This window comes from Toxotes jaculatrix, chromosome 2, assembly GCF_017976425.1.
Source record: "Toxotes jaculatrix isolate fToxJac2 chromosome 2, fToxJac2.pri, whole genome shotgun sequence".
In the NCBI taxonomy this organism is placed as follows: Eukaryota; Metazoa; Chordata; class Actinopteri; family Toxotidae; genus Toxotes; species Toxotes jaculatrix.
In genome coordinates this window covers 10,042,787-10,059,979 of record NC_054395.1, presented here as the reverse complement: position 1 = coordinate 10,059,979, position 17,193 = coordinate 10,042,787, and the positions used below count along the sequence as shown (strand labels likewise).

At 41.0% G+C, this 17,193-nt stretch overlaps 1 protein-coding gene across 3 annotated transcripts in view; it reads right to left on the bottom strand.

Moving 5' to 3' along the window:
* Positions 1-17,193, bottom strand: part of mib2 (MIB E3 ubiquitin protein ligase 2) — a 45,021-nt gene that overhangs the window by 15,366 nt on the left and 12,462 nt on the right. For all 3 annotated transcript variants that reach the window (XM_041047306.1, XM_041047298.1, XM_041047290.1), the window contains exons 2-9: positions 16,558-16,953; positions 14,331-14,502; positions 6,458-6,564; positions 4,870-5,064; positions 4,280-4,422; positions 1,606-1,713; positions 1,335-1,439; positions 215-377 (exon numbers count right to left, since the gene is read on the bottom strand). In XM_041047306.1, the coding sequence (XP_040903240.1) occupies positions 215-377; positions 1,335-1,439; positions 1,606-1,713; positions 4,280-4,422; positions 4,870-5,064; positions 6,458-6,564; positions 14,331-14,502; positions 16,558-16,780 (1,216 nt within the window). In that variant the 5' untranslated portion in view covers positions 16,781-16,953. The remainder of the gene's footprint in view (positions 1-214; positions 378-1,334; positions 1,440-1,605; positions 1,714-4,279; positions 4,423-4,869; positions 5,065-6,457; positions 6,565-14,330; positions 14,503-16,557; positions 16,954-17,193) is intronic.

The window sequence follows — 17,193 nt, the reverse complement described above, 5'->3', positions numbered from 1 at the left end:
AATGGACACCTTGACCGCACGTTGCTGAAAAAGACAGACAGGGAACGGCCGTGACTGTGGCCCTTAATGCCACAGCCGCAGCCTTTATATGAAAGCATGCATGGCAGAGACAGAGCTGAAATGAGGGCAGGGGAGGATGAGTGATTGCATGCAGAGGGTAAAGCTGGAGCTGGAGTGTTAGAGATGAGCCCCCTCGTCCTGGCAGAGGCCTTACTTCCAGATTCGCTGGGGTTCTCGGCCGTCATGAGGTTGGCGTCCACCTCCACGGGTTGGGCCGAGAGGCACGCTGGATTAAACGTCCACGTCTGACCTCCAAATGCCACCCGCAGGTCTCCATCCGCATATACTTTCAACACCTTCCCAACCTGGCCAAGCACCTAGGACAAAAAACAGTAAGTAAAGTGGATGTGGCATTGGTGGGTGAGAAAGTGTTTACAGAGACAAAAAAAAAAAAAAAAAAAAATCAAATCAACCAGCAACTATTCTTGGTTTTTACAGGACCAGTTTCTGCGCCTCTTTAATTTTGGGTAAATGACCAGAACACATTTGAGGAAACGGCTCTAAACTTGATTACTTCCTGACGTACAGCCAATCTTGGTGAAGTAGGTCACTCTTAATTTAGAGGGATGTCTAAAGGCCTTACTTTAGCAAGTGACACAGTTAATATCATCCACACAGACAACAAGTAACCTGAGGATACCACAATACAGAGGTAAGACAAAGTCATCGTTTTGCAAGTTAAGCGTTAGTCTGGTTATGAAAAGAGCCACGTCACGACCTACACGTCCAAAACAATGCACTAAAATACAGTAAATTTTTATTTGTTATTCTTTTTCTAATCATTTTTTTGTTTGTTATTACATAAAAATGTCTTTTATAATATTAAAAACAAAATGATTAGGTGTACATTGGTGTTATATCTACAACACTCCTGCAATCATTTGCAATTACAGAAGCATGTTTTGCATTTTGCTCATCATTTTTTTGGTGACCACAGTGTGGTCTTTCCATCTGGATGTGATAATCCAAAGTATCATTTTTTGTGCATTTTCTAGGGCACACTGCCACTAGCAAACAATCCCTTCTGTTCATGCAATGTGAGTGACTACTATCGAATCACTTTAAAGCATCAATCGTTGGGAAAAATGAAGTGTTGGAGCTATAGTCCAAGTGAAGTCACACATTACTGGTGTAACAGTCAAAGTTGAATCTTTTTTTGATTTTGTCAAGTCATGAGATTCATAATTTGAGTCTGACTCGGGTCCAAGTCGTAATATACCATGCAGAGTTAGTATCATCAGGCTACCATTTATTATCAGGCTAAATGAGCATACAGGAGCCATGCTGTCTGTCCACTCTCCATGGCCAGCCTGCAGTCTCTTCACACTCTCCATGTCCTCCAGTACTCTTACTAGTTCACCGACTCCAAAAGTGTTCACCTAGGGGGAAAGACAGAGGGACAAATTATTAACAAAGTTGACGAGCTGTTAAAATCAGCTGAGGACATACTGATAAACCAACTACACTCTTGTTAAACTGAAGCTGTGAACTGTGTCAGAACACGCTGTAAGATCCTCTAGTAGAAACTTATCTGTAACTCAGTACCTTGGTGAGGGCCCCAGGATGGAAAGTCCAGCGGATGTTGTTGCTATACTGGACTCTGACATCTCCTCGGTCAGTGATTCTATGAACAGTCCCGATCCGGCAAATGTACTGCAAACACAAATAGGCTGTTTCACCCTGGGTCTCCCTCTGCATGGCTGTGACCTTAATGTTCCCTTTAGCAGCTGTGATTTGAGAGTTGGATGCTCTGTTTCTTTTCACTCTGCTGCACGCCAATGTCCATCTGAGCCACTTGTATAAATATTCTGTATACCAGGTTCAAGTAGCATGTGAGGCCATGTTTGTCTAAAGCATAAAAAAGTACGTATGATGCACACAGTACAAAGATTTCATAATTTGTTGGAAAAAAAAATAATGTGAAGTACAGTTGCTTTAGAACAAATTCAGACCCCTTTACCTTTTGCACAGTGCTGTAGATTTAGCCCCTCAATCTGTACTCAATCATCCAAAACAAAAAAAGATAAAACATGCTTTTAAAAATGTATGCTAATATGTTTTTTTTTTTTTTTTTTAAAGTCTTCAGACCCTTTGCTATGGCAGTCTAAATTGTGCTCAGGTGCATCCTGTTTGATTTAATTATCCTTTAGATGTGTCTAGAACCAGAATAGAGTCCACCGGTGGTAAACTCAAAGACAGACAGCTCTGTATATAAGGTCCCACAGTTCACACTGCCTGCCAGGACAAAAACCAAACCATAAAGTCCAAAGAACTCTCTGCAGACTTCCATGATGAAATTGTGGCGAGGCATAAATCAGGGCAAGAGTATAAAACCATTTCTAAAGCTCTGAGTGTTCCCAGGAGCACAGTGACCTCAATAATTGTGAAACTGAAGAAGTTTGGAACCACTCAGACTCCAGAGTTGGCTGTGCAGCCAAACTGAGGAACCAGGCAAGAAGGACCTGGGCCAGGGAGGTGACCAAAAACCCAGTGGTAACTCTTAACAGAGCTTCAGAAGTCCTCTGCTGAGATGGGAGAATCTCCCGGAAGGACGACCATCTCAGCAGCTCTCCATCAATCAGGCCTTTATGGCAGAGCAGACAGACGGAAACCACAGACAGAAAGCCCACTTGGAGTTTCCCAAACAATATTTAAGTGACTCTGAGAGCATAAGAAAAAAGATTCAATGGTCTGATGTAGAGGTCAGCAATATCTCATATGTATATATCGATGTATTGAGGCTTGTTCTACATGGGATGTAGCAAATGAATATATTGCAAACATCGAGTAGAAATTGTCAAGTCATTTTCTTAAGCTGCCAGTATGAGACTCACTTTGGTGTGTGGTTCTCTCACTCTCTCCCTCTCACTGACACACAAAGAAAAAACTCACATACATACGTCACACACACTCACCCACCCATCCAGACTACTCTCCTGGGTGAGTGTGTGTGATGTATGTAGGTGAGACGTGTGTTTTTGTATCTGGAGGGAACATGGAAAAAAAACTGAAGAGCAAAAGCAAGTTTATACGTGTTGAGCTCGGAAACAGTAATAGAAGATGCAGGCACAAAGAAAAAGCACTGGATCCATCGTCTGGCAGTAGTTTGTGTATTGGAAGGAAAATGCTGAACAAACAACGATTATCTGCAAAATATGCAGAAAACCATTTCCACAAAAAGTAGCGGTACCACAAATTTGTTTCACCATTTGAAAAGCCGCCCACTGCTAAATGAAGAACGTCTGAAACCCTGCATGTCTGCGTCCTCCTCTGATGATACAATCACTGAATCACATTCCACTGATTTCACATTTTAATGTTCACATCACTTAAAACATCAGTGTTAAATAACACTCACATGCAAATACACACAGTTCACACTGCTGTGATGTGGCTGCTGTGATGTTCTGCAGAGTGGTTTGTCACAGTGTTTGTTGTGAAATGTCTTTCTCAGGGTTTCTGGATAAATGCGCCTTTTTGTTGCTCTGAGCTCTGTTTTTGTTTGTCTGTGCAGAGCTTGAGCTCTGTAGAACTAGGTTACAGTATGCAGGCCTACATTGTGCCATTATTTTCATTTATCAGCTGTTTAAAAGCCTATGTGTGCAATTGCCTGGTTTGAATAATGGCTGGCTGTGATGTGAAATGGCTGTGATTTCCCCCTTTTTTTGCATGGGAGTTTACAACTGTTTCAGTAGAAATCACAGATGAACATAAAGAAGAATGTTTTAATCCACGCAACCTGAAACTGGGAAAACCTTTCACCTTTCAGAATGACAGTGACCCAAAGCATACAGTCAAGACAGCACTGGAGTGGCTTCAGGACAAGTCTCTGACTGTCCTTGAGTGACCCAGCAAAAGCCCAGACAAAACCCTACAGAACATCTGCGGAGAGACCTGAAGATGGCAGCTCACAGATGCGTCACATCTAATCTTATGGAGCGTGAGAGGATCTGCCCGTAAGAATGAGATAAACCGCCCAAATCCAGGTGTGCAAAGTGTAGATTAGATTAGAAAGGCAAAAAATGCTGTTTGATCCATTTAAAATAAAATCTACAACACAATAAAGTGTGCAAAAAGTGAAGGGGTCTGAACACTTCCTGAAACCACTGTACACTTTGTACTTCTGCATTATAGAAGAACACATTAGGGAGTCACAGCTGTCTATTGTTGGCTGGAGTTGTGTTATTTGTCTTTCTGGCACAAAGGAAGACTTTAGTACCTCTGCCATTTTAGGGTTCCACCCTCCATGCCCCTCTTGCATCTGTCGCAGGATGTCCACCTCCAAGAGACATTTGACCTTGTCGCCCTGCTGGAAGGAGTGGCCATCAGCGCTCTCCTGGCGCTGCAACTCCGCGTGCTCTCCTGGAAGGACAGGTGTCAGCATCAACAAGTAGGCCCCATCTTATGTGGGGATTTTTTTCAAAACCAACACCAAGAATAGTTTGGGCTTGAAATGGATCTGTATCTATTTTCTGACGACATTCATATTTACATCATTGTCATGCAAAAATATCTCCAAACATCAAATAAGAAAAAATGACTGTAAGTACTTTTGTTAGATCTTTAAGACAGGGATTTACAAACTGTCATACAGACAGTTTTGATTAAAAATAATTTGCAGGCTGGGGATGAAGCAGAGGGTAGACTTATACATAACAGACTACAATCTGATTTTACATTAAGGCAAATATCTGTTTAATACACAGCTTCACTCCTAATTTTGCAATGAGATCTACTGAGCAACTGAGAAATACATGACTTAGTGTCTAAGCAATGCAAACTTTGAAAACAGGACTCTAACTGTCTTACCAAGCTTTGGTAGGTGGTCTTTGTAATAGAAGCCTCCTTGGCCGTCAGACACGTATTTGAGGTCTACCTTGCCCTTGTGGCCCATTCGGTAGACATTGGTGGTGCCGTTAGACCAGGTGACACTGGCCACGCTGCGACCAGACTCTGTGTCCCAGCCGCGAATATCCACTACCTTCCCAACCTTACCCTCCCCGCCTACACACACATAAATACACACAAATATGAAGCAAGAAACAATAACATATATCAGGTCATAAAAGAAAAAAAGCTGGTTAGACTGAGAGAGTGGATTTTGGTGGATTCTGAAAGCAAATCTGTAAACAGAGTGAATATGTAGTCATCCATTGTAAAAATTTGACAAGAAAAATATTTAAACGTCTCGTAAGAATGGAAGACAGAGACTGTAACATGAGACAAATGAGATGAGAGACACAGAGAAACATTTTTCCTGTATGGACATAACTGCCAAGTGCCATTTTCTAGAGGTAGCTCATTTCTCATGCTTTTTCCACAAATCAAACACCTGACAAAACACAGTTTCCCTGCTTGATTCAAACACAAAAACACCAAAGTACAAAAGGAGAATCATCATTAAACAATTAACTGTTTTCAAGCCACGTTGTTAGTGTCCACGCTGTACCACAAGATGGTTTTAGTTCCATCAGGTTTTACAAGAAGAAAGAAAACCCTTGTTAGGTCATTAAAGTCCTCAATCTGCCTCAGTGGAATAACCACACCAACTAAACCAGTGACCCGTAAGACTAAATGGTGGGCTGGGGGTTTGTGAGCATGCTCAGAGAATCCTGTACGCACTTACAGCATACACCATTTAAGCCTGATGAGTGACTTAACCAAACCCCAAGGCGTTGATTTCAAAGACACCAAAAGGACATTTTGACTCATTCGCTCTAGCCCAGAAAAGGGCTGCTATTCTCAGAGACAACGATGACCCCAGACCAGGAAACATAAAGACATATTAACATTCCCTCTTTCCCTAAAGGGAACATTCAAGGGTTTTAATTTAGTCCACTGATGTGGAAGATTGTTTTCAATTACTATTTAAACTATTTCAAGCATCACCCAGTGCAGACTGACAGACAGCACATTTTTCAAAACAGCAACAGTGTAGACTCGTTGTTTATCACATAATGTAAAAGTGGAGACATTCATGGGAGCCAACAACACACAATTCCAAGCAAGAAATAATCTCCACTCCTTGCTCTCTTAACACTTGCACCACAGACTATATTTTATGTCAAAGGGCTTCTCAGCTTTTGCCGTTACACAGGGCTGGAAAAAGAAAAACAAAAGAGCATAAATTTACTGAACAAGGACTCTGTGAGGACACACAGACAGGCACATCTGTGGAACAGACTCAGATGACTCACTGGCAATATAAGTGCACGCAGACACATACTAATTGGACATTTCACAGGTTAATGAGACGTGATATTAGACTGTAGTCATGAGTTGTGGACAGTGGAACGCTCTGAAGAGGTACAGCTCTGTGCTCAGGGAGGTAGGGGGCCTGTTGAGTTGGTAGTGCCAGGTTAGTGGTAATGAACAGTCCCCCCAACACACCACTCACCGTCTTGGTTTCCCCAGTCCCAGTCAGGTCCACGAACAACTTTAACCCCCTGGAAGATTCCTTTGAGGATGATCCGTGGGAGGTTCTGCCTCGGCGCCAAGCTCACTCTGTGATAAGAGCATGGAGATACAGTTGAACAAATCAGGTCTACGGACCATCTAAGACAAATTTCAGACATGCAGTGAAATCTTTAATCCAACGCTTTGATCAAGTACGCTTGTTATAACCCCAACAAAACATTTCCTGTCTTGATTATAAAGCCAGTAAGAAATGCCAAATGAAACAGCTTTGAATCTGTGACAAGCCAAGCCAAAGAAAACACAGACAAATGCACTGACACGATATTTTTATGTAAATATATTTACTACAGTAGACAATGGTCATGTTTAGGGATGCCAAATTTTAAGGTTTAAACACATTACAGACTGATAGCCAGTTAATCATTATAATCTTATGAAATGCAAATAAACAAGGAAAAGCATTGTTGACCAGTGGAGAGGACATTGGCTATATCTGCTGCATAACCCACGTAATTTGGTACATGAATCATGAATCAAATGAACAAAACACTGTTCCAAAACAAAATCTGATAAACAGATGGGCAGAGCAAAATTCAACAGATCAATACTGTGGAACGTGAAGGTTTCCTTAAGAACACACACGATGAGACTTAGCATTCAGAACACTTAAAGCCTAACCCATTCATTTTTCAAATAGAATTACTACTGTACACTGAGCTGAAAATACAGCAGGCTGCTGTGATCTCCTCACAACTAAAAAGGCATCTTGTGGAGTTTTCATGACCTTATTAAAACCTGCAAAATCGGTTTTTGAATGTTTTGACATGACAATGACATGACATGACAATTGTTAACATCAGGTTTCTTCTCTCACTCATTAGTGACATATATGTGCACCCTACTGGGTAAGCTGGTAGAACATATAGGGACCTGCTGACATTGATCACTGTTGTTCATGATACGCCAGTCCCGCCTCTAAAAACCACACGCTGAACTTAATGATAACCAAATCCTCAATGACTTCCACTCTCATATCAAACTATCAATAATGATACTGATATGTCTCCAAGCCTCCACTGCCTGGAAGACGACATTAGTGTGCTGAATGCTGTCTGTTCTGTGGTAGCTCTTTCACAAGTAGTTAAGAGATGAGAAGGACATCCAACTTGAGACAAGGTCTTTTTTCCTGATAGTATTTCAGGACTGTGAACAGATAAGCTCAAAAAACACACTCAGGAAACCTTCTACACATCGCCGCCAACACCAGAGTCAACACCCTAATATCTAACACACTGAACAACAGCCTCAAGTGCAATCACAGATTCAGACATTCAGGTGAGACAGTCATCCCACATACCTTATGGTAAATATTTGATCGGATCTTGGGGCAAAGGAGCTGCCTATTCCCATACTTTCTTGATGAGATCAAACCCCAGCTTCCATTTCAAGCTAACAGCTTTTTTGGAAGAAGTCAAAATCACAAGAAATCCAGTATGATCAAAAGAAAAAGAGCCTTGCGAGAGCTGTAGTCCTCAGGGAGCCTCATAGAGGCTTGGCTGCCTCCACACGTCTCTCTAACACTGGGGTTTTGCGTAAAGTTAGCCTTGGCTAACTTCATCCTCTGTCACTGGCCAGATTTTTCAGGTTCCTGGGTGCTACAGCAGGAAACAGTCATACATTTGGCTCTCTGAGCCAACTAACAGTAAATCTTAGTGCGGGACGGAGCTTGGACAGGTCTGTTCTGAGAATGGAGTACAGAGCTTTGAGCCTAATCCCCGGACAGAAGAGCAATCAGAAAGCAGGCCACCTCAGGGCAAAGCATACGTGTTGACATGTATGAGTGCGTGCATGGGTGTATTTGTGTTTCTATATTTACAGAATGGAGATAAAAGAAGAAATATTGTAGATACCACTTTGATGAATATGTGTTTTTAGAGCTTTTCAAGAAATTCAGGATGTATATGGTAAAACTGTGATAAGGTCAACAACAACAAAGTTGGTTATAGAAACAAACTTCCTGAATTCATAGTATTAAGGGCCATGGAGAGAATGTAGCCAGCTGTGCCAATTTCCTGATGGCACAACCAAGAAAACTGTTTATAACAGGAGAGCTAGTTCAGCAAGACAAGAGCCTATTCCTAAAACTTGACCCAAAATTATTTCAGAAGGGGATGTAAACTGTCAGATGTCCCTGTTTCATGTCAAACAAACATGACCTCAGTATTTGGCATGTTGTTTCTTAGTGAAGCTACTCTGAGAAACACAACAGCTCTTTCAAGGGATCAAGATTTCTAATCCTGTTCAGCCAAATGTCACCCTTGCTCCCAGACAGGATCAGGACAGGAGACCTACACCTACTGACAGCAAGGTCAACAGTCAGCCAAGGGTTAGCTTTACTCTTTGTAATTAAGGCAGTGGGATACACAGATTCACAGGTTTCTTCACAGGAATCAAAAGCACCAACAAAATATGAAGAAAATGTGAATTCATGAAAAAAGTGACTGCCGTCAGAAAAAAAAGTGAAGCCAGGTATTAATATGTTTATGTAATGATAACAGGTGTGGGTGGCATGATGGCTCAGAGATTTCACCTCCAAGTAAGATGGCTATGTTTTCAAATCTTAGATCTGTCTGCCCTGTACTTAAAGGGTGAATGGAAACGTAACTGTAAAAACACAAATCCAGGCTAGACCAGACTATGTCTAATTGGACACAGCTTTTAAAAAACATATCAGTACACTGACTTATCATCTGTACCATCTTTGCTTTAGTCCACACCTACATCTCAAAGCTCTGAAACCGTTTTCACATACATTTGTGAAGGCAGCAGTTCTGTGGTGGGAGTGGTAATTAGGAAGAAGTGTAAAAATCTACATACACACATTTCAGATAAGGAACGAGGATAGGAAAACTGTGCACGAATGTAGTGGTGACAGGTTGGATGTATCTTAAACAAGACTACAGGGTGAGGAATTGAGGAGGTCAGCTGGAGCAGTGCGGCCTGACGTGCAAGGGAAGGATTAGGAATTTAGTTGACCCGATATGTTCCCTAGAAAGTGCACGTGTGTTGTTTGTGTGTTGAAGAGCCGATTAACCAACTGCATACCAACCATCTCCTCGTAAACATATGGCACACACATATGCTGCCCTGAGCACTGTCAGCATGAACACACGTCTTGCTGTACTATTTAACATACGAGACATAACCACATGCACGACACAGCGAGCCATTAGGAACACCGAACACAGTAAACAGCCATCTACAGTACCTCTCAGCATTCAGTTCAGAATAACGACACTGCAACAATAGTTTAATCAAAGTCATTTCCTCAAGATTCGAGTAAGAAAAAATGCCCTCAGGCAATTTTGAGGAAACACAACAGAGTCGCGTAGCGTAACACTGGTACACAGTTTAATACACCTTGATTTGCTCTGTGTCCAACACTTGTTATCTAATTCGTTTGTTCTAGGAAGTTGAAAATATTAACATGCTAATCTGCGCATCTGAGAATGTTAGCATGCTAATCCAGTTAAATCTGTTGTAATTACAATGGAACATTCGTGCACAGTACATCCAGCTCAGGTCTCTCACACCATGTTCATGAAAGTACCGCTTGAGTGTCAGCTTCCTACAGCACTTTACAGTGTCGACAGCTTCCCGTTGCTTCCTCAGGACACTAATAAAGTTTCTGCCTACAGATCTACGCTGCTTAAGTTTCCACTAAACCTTCACACGTTTGGTCCACTTGACTATGCTAAGCCCAAACCTGGTCTCCTCACATAAATCACTGCTGGCACAACAAGAAGTCCCACTCATTATGAAACCAAGCTAAATTCCGCTTTCCAGGCAAATATCAGAGTGTCTCATGACTGCCAGATTATAAATCAGTCTTTTGAAATGCTGTCAGTGAAATATGGGTCAGTGTGGTCTGAAAATAAAGAAGTGCTGTGTGTTTAGTACCACACACTGTACAGAGTTCCTCTTTTTCATTCATCTGATGAGGAAAGAAATGACTTTCATGTGATGCTCTCCCAGACATACTCTCTGTCCCAGTGCCAGGCAACAATCACAACTACATTTTCACTGAAATTATGCAAAGATGTCTTTGATAAAAGGATGAAGAGAGAAAGCAGAGATGTGCTGCTATGAATGGATAGTTTCATGTTAATATGATGAGAAGCAATTTGTGAATTATATTGATAAAAAATCTCTCATTTGATTTATTTATCTTTGTTGTGGTGCAAAATCTGCAGACATTCATTTGTTCCCTCATCACTGCCACGCGAGTTCAGCGCTGACCGGTGTTGAATACAAATGCATGACTGAAATTCCTCTGTAAAATCTAACATTGCACCCTAAGCACAGACACACACATCACAGGTACATGGGCATTTTATACAGGACAGCAAAACAGCAAGAAATCTTTTTCTAATTAAAAACACTTGCATTTTAAAATCTGCAAAAAGCTAAATAAGCCACAGGGTAAAAAAAAAAAAAAAAACGTTATAAATTGTTCTTTAAAATTTGCTCTTGGATTTTCATTTCATCCAAAATCTGCAGTTTCAAGAAAGGCTGACTCTGTGGGTGAAATTTAGATCCAATTCAACGCCACAGTGTGAAACAATTTATTCACTAACATGTTACAGTTGATGGAAATAGGCTTTCAAAAAGCTGAAACTTCATTTTCATTTCACCTCTAGGGGGTGTATAATTGCAAACGGGACACGGACTGGAGAAATGAAAGGAATGAGAACATTGAGTGGAGCAGAACGAGCAATGCTGTAGCCAAGTGGCTGAAAATATGACAAATCATGATGAAGTATATGTAAATGAGTTCACAACAATGCTCTCACTTACCTAATACTGGAACTTGTACACTTACAGTGGTCAGTGATGAACACCAAACTAACATCCTACACACAGTCTAAAAAGTCATAGCTGCTCTGTTCACAGGCTAAGGACCAGTGATGTTTGAGCATTTCATCCACATCATTCACATCATGGCTGACTGGCTTCAGCTGAGTCACAGTCTTTTATGCCACTTATGGACATCAATATACCATTCATGTTTCAGACTCCATAAAAATAATCTCCCTGAGAGCCACTGAGAAGAGAGGCACAGTGCGTTATCAGTGACGTCAAGTCATTCAGAAGTTCTGCAGACAAACTTCTTGAATGGAGCTCAATTTTCTCAATATCATTCAGATTAGTGAAACTAATTAAAGGGATGTCAGTGTTTCGAAAGGCCATATTCAACCTTGTTCCAATGAATCTCCTACAATAGTCTTACAAATCTCAATCTTGAAAGTTCTCTAAATGTTTATTGTGTGTGTTTACCACAAACACATAAAATGTGCTATGTAACTGTAGTTTGATCCACATTTTACTTGTGATCTCTACCAGTGTTAGTTTAAGTATTATTAATTACACTGAGCAGGAGGACAATTATGACCGAAGGTTAACAGCAGAAGAAAAGCTTCTTATAGTGTAGGACTACCAAACAACAGCAGGGCTGAGTCTTTATAACACTTCTGGCTGTGGTATTAACACATAATAATACATAACATTACACTACTTAAACAGTAGCACTGATATTAAGGTACTTTAGTTCTCTAAGTTTAGACAGATTTAGAAAACTCAGAGAGGTAATTTGTGGTACCACCCAGAACACCAGGTTAGCAGCCATCATGAATACCATCACAGCCCAGGCAGTCAATTAAAGTGAAAATCAAGCTTTGTCTCACTCAGATGTTTTGTACCACAGCTGCGTGGGATTACAAAGAGCTTATAAATAACTCAGATTAAAGATACAGATGGCACAATGCTGGCACTGTTTGACACATTTATCAAATAAGACAGGTTGCTATATTTCAGAGTGTCAACAGTGATCAAACAAATCAATTTAAATTTTTAACCACTTAAATTAAAGGTATCCTAAAACTGAAATAGTTAAAAATCATTTTAATTATCAACAATATTAAAGAAAGACATTTTTCCCAATTCAATAAAATTAAAATTGACTTGTCAGTGAAAATGAGCCAGTGTTTGTGCAGCATCCGCAGATGGGAAGCAGTGACCTGGTTGGAGGGTCACGTAAAGGTGTTTGCTACACCAATAAAACATCACCTTAATGAAGGACGCTGCTGAGCCAAACAACATTTGGGCCTCAATGACAAATCAATACTTCTGAAGAGAAACTGAGGAGGGAGACGAAATGAGATTCCAACTGCCGTCAGAATGCTAAATGATCGCTGTGCTATTTTATCTTCCTGGAAGAGGCCAAGGTTTCCCTAAAAAAAAGTCAAAGTCTGCTGCTCCATTTCCATCTTGAGTCCAAATGGTACACAATCAAACATGGACCCGACCTGAATCCAAAATGAGACTTTCCTATTCACTGAGAACGTGATCACAGAAAATTATAGCAGGAAGTGAAAATAAATACAGCAGAGAGATGGCTAAGATACTGGGTTCAAGTCACGACCAGAGCAAGATTTGGAGCGATTTGGAGCTGGGGTGTAAAAATTCATTTGATGCACTGCTGCATAAATTAAACTATTTCAATTACACATAAAAATTGTGAATTTGTTGTTCTGTCTGTGACAGTGCTGTTTTTCTCAGATCCTTCACGTAGGGACTTTAATGAATATACACTTTTGGCCAATTCAAATAGTGGAGTTTAAACTCTTGAGAAGAAAAATAACCTCTCTTGAACCCTGTGGCTGACGTGCAGATTTAATCGCACTGAAGCTAAAGAGTAACGAGTCATGATTCACACACCTATTTCCAGCCTTCATTGGAGGAGGCACAGGAAAATAAATGGAACTGTGTTGGACCTGGACCAGGCTAAACTATAGAAGAAATCTGGGTCATACATATCACCTCGTTAAAATGAGAACAGGCCATCCAGCTGACATTCAGACAGTGCCTGAAGCAGTTTGGAGCTTTACTGTGAACTGATGCAGAAGAGTGGATTCTGAAGGGAGAACTCACTCCAGTAAATCTGGATGCATAGGACACTTGGAATCAGCTCAGTAAACATTTACCCACAGCAGGGCCAGGCCTGGTTTTGACTAAGCTAACTTAACACACAGAGACAATAGTACCTTTTGGTTAATATCACAGCTGATGGAAACCCCTTACTCTCATCTGTCTGTTAGCTACTGTGAATCCCAACGTAACCACAGACAACATAATGGCTATTAGTCGAAAGTTGTACTCTGGGTGCAGAAAAATGCAGATTAAAAATAAATAAATAAATAAAATAGAAAACCAAACCAAGGCACCACTGCCACTCGTCTTTAACCCCTTCAAAATAAAGCAGTGACTCATGAAATACCCGTGTTTGTTGTGTCAAAGGTTCAGCGCTCATTATTTGACCCGAGTCTGCGACTCTGGCCATTAGCAAGGCTTTAGGCTGAAATGAAGCTGCTCTGCTTTTGTATAAACAGAAATGTTATCCCATTCCACTGATGTTTACACTGCAGGCTAATGTTGGAGAGTATGTTGCTGCAGGCACGCCATTAATTTAAAAAATACAGTCTACTGAAAATAAAACCAGAAACACCGCATCTGGCCAGCTACCCGAGAACAGATCCTGACAACAGCCAAGCAAGATATTAGTTTACCAGCAGAAACTCCACTGAACAAAAGTGGAGATCTCTCTGTGAAAGACCAGCCTCGAACTAATAACAGTTTAATGGAGGAAACAACACTAATAAGGGCTTTCCTCCTATGAGTCAAACTGGATCTGAACAGAGCGAGCCATTCGAACAGAGAGGTTGTAATGGATGGCACCGTAATTAGAATGTAAATGAGGATCGGCTGTGCTGGGGAAGTGGAAGTGCAGTACTCACGGCTGGGAGTGTGCTGTCTCATAGCGCTCGAAAGCGTGGCTCAGGTCATGCTTGTTGTTCATGTAACACTGGGTGCACAGGTCGTAGTCGAAGCACACTTTGCACTTCCATCGCATTCCCATGATGCCATGCTTTTTACAGCTGTCACAGATGATGTTGGAGTGACGCACGCCTGGAGGGGAAGGAGAGGTGGTTGAACAAAAGTGAAGGGGTGTCATAAATTTAACATGTCTGAGGTTCATATTTCTATTTTTCTCTTTTGTTTTTCTGTTGCAAAGAAATACACTTCTCTTCAGAACTCGTCATGTCCTGTATTGCAGGTACTACGTATCTCCGATATCCAAGTCATTGACGCATATGTCATTAATTTACTGAAATAACTTATCACAATGGCTAATATCATAAGATGTGGAAGAACTGAGGCACAAACAGCCTGACAAAAATACCCCCACCCCCCTTCTCTTCCTCTTCTTTCGCTCCATTAATTGAAGGATCAGCTTCTGAGGCAGAAAAATGTCACTTTAAATGGAGCAAAATGCTAATGAGTCCTACATTAATGTGTGTGTCATTCAAGTCCAAAATAGAGCTGGATGGCTGATGATGAGAAACGGTCTTTACAGTACCATTACTTACTCAAAATGGGCACTGTGAAGGCTGCATGAGCCACCACAATGACAAACGGGCACAAATAAGCAAGATAAACAGGTGGAAATGGCTTTTCAACAGAAACGTGTGACCATCGCAGCTGATAGAGAAGTGAATAAGGTGAGCTTTTAGGTTCAGGAGGTGGGCTTCTCAAACTATACCTGTCTCCATCAGAGGTCTATGCAGAATCTTCCTAAACCTGAGGATGAAGTATGGCTAGAATAATGATGATGTTTAGTGATTTCCAGCTTTATATTGAGCAATTCACAAAGGGAAATAAAAATATTTACATGGGGTTTTTTTTGCTAGAAGTCTCCATAGAGGCATATGTTTTGAACTCAAACTCTAAACTTTATAAGGCTTTTCAAGAAACAAAATGTAACTTATTGTATGTAAAACAAAAATGGGAAAGGGAGGGAACCCTAAATATACTTAGAGGAGGACAGGGAGAATTTATGTGAGGCACAATGGAAAACTTCATGTTCGGCTTTATGGAGAGCGATTTGTTGGAAAAAACCTCAGCAGGTTCTTCATTACTCCCGTTCAAAGGACTCATCATACTAAACTGTCCAGTTGTTGGAGACATTGTGGGTCCACTGAGGCAAATCCTTACATACATTCTGGTCTGGCAGGAGGTTTCATGAAGAAAAAAAATCCTTCAGGTTGAAATTCTCTTTAAACTGGAAACTCTCTATTTGACTCTATTTGGAGTCCTGCATTCAGAAAATGTTGCCTCTGAGGTCAGATACCTGTTACAGTGCTGCTGGCAGAAAAGCCATTAGTGTAAAACCAGAAATACCTACAGCTGATGATTGGATTGACATTATTTAGATCTTTAAAATGGAAAGAACAACCTTTTCCATTAGACAGGAGAAGGACATGTTTTTGAAAATATGGGAAAGATGGATCTTGTACTTATTTACTTATGTAAATGCCTTTGTTGTTTCTGTTCTTTTTTTTTTAAGTGAACTGATTATCGTGAACCCCAGCAGTCTGCATTGAGGAATATGGGCTTTTAAAGCCGAAACCAACTTTGTTTCAGCTTTAACACATTTTGTAAATGTGTTAAACGCTGATATTTTGTGCTAAAAATTAACTGGTGAATCTGACCGTAGGGCTGTACAACCCTACAGAGGCCTGGGATGATGAAGTCCTCTCATGTTAAGGTGAGGTTCAAGGTTCTCACTAAAAATCAAAAACTGTTCAACACCAAAAGAATAAGAATAAGAATCATTGAATGCTTGGTCAAATTCTGAGCCTTGTTTATTTATTCTTTGATAAGATATTTCCTGATTTGAAACATAATTTTGCTTGTTTTGGACTTCATTTCATTTCAAAATAAATCTTGAACGACAATACAATTGGCTTATTTTGTTAAGATGAAAAGAGATTTTGTACAAACAAACAACATTTTTATTAGTTACTTTTATTACTTTTGTTAGTTATTGTTATTGTAACATATAGAAAAAATATATTGTTTTGGTATCATACCAAATCTGGTTATTATATTGGTATTGGTAAAATTTCAAATGAGACCTAATTGACCCAATATTTCAGTATGACCCTTGTCCTGAGTGCTTACCTATTTGAGCATTATCATAAAGCAGCAGGTCGTAGGCACCCTGGTAGCCAGTGCGGTAGTTGGTCCGTGTGCCGCTGTCCCACTGCACCACCACTGTCTTGTCTGGCGTGGTAGTGCTGCCCTGCCGCCCGATCTCCACCACGGTGCCCACATGGCCCTCACCATCATCCTGGTTTCCCCATTTCCAGTCCAGGCCGCGCACCACGCGCATGCCCACCTCCATGCTGCCTCTGTTGGGGCCTGGCCTGGGGGCTGAGCGCAACGGGCGGGGCCTGGCAGCACTGTCACTTCTGCTGCTGCGCCTCTGGGGCTTATGAGGGGCAGGGCCGGCTCGCGCCGACGATATTGCGGGCAGCGACGGCACCAGGGGTGTTTCCGGGAACAGATCAGGGGTGACTGGAGATAAGAGAAGATAAAAGTTCAATAAAAACTGGGGAAAACAGCAAAGTCAAAGTAGAATACTAGAATAAACTAAATCTTCATTCACTTCACCTCTTTTACCCCATTAGTAATACACATAAATAGCTGATCCTAGCTAACCTGTATGGGGCTCATGTCACAGGTGTTGTAGTATCTTAAGCAAACTTTGGGTCCATTCCACTGCTTTGTGTTGTATTATCTGACTACGTGTCTGTC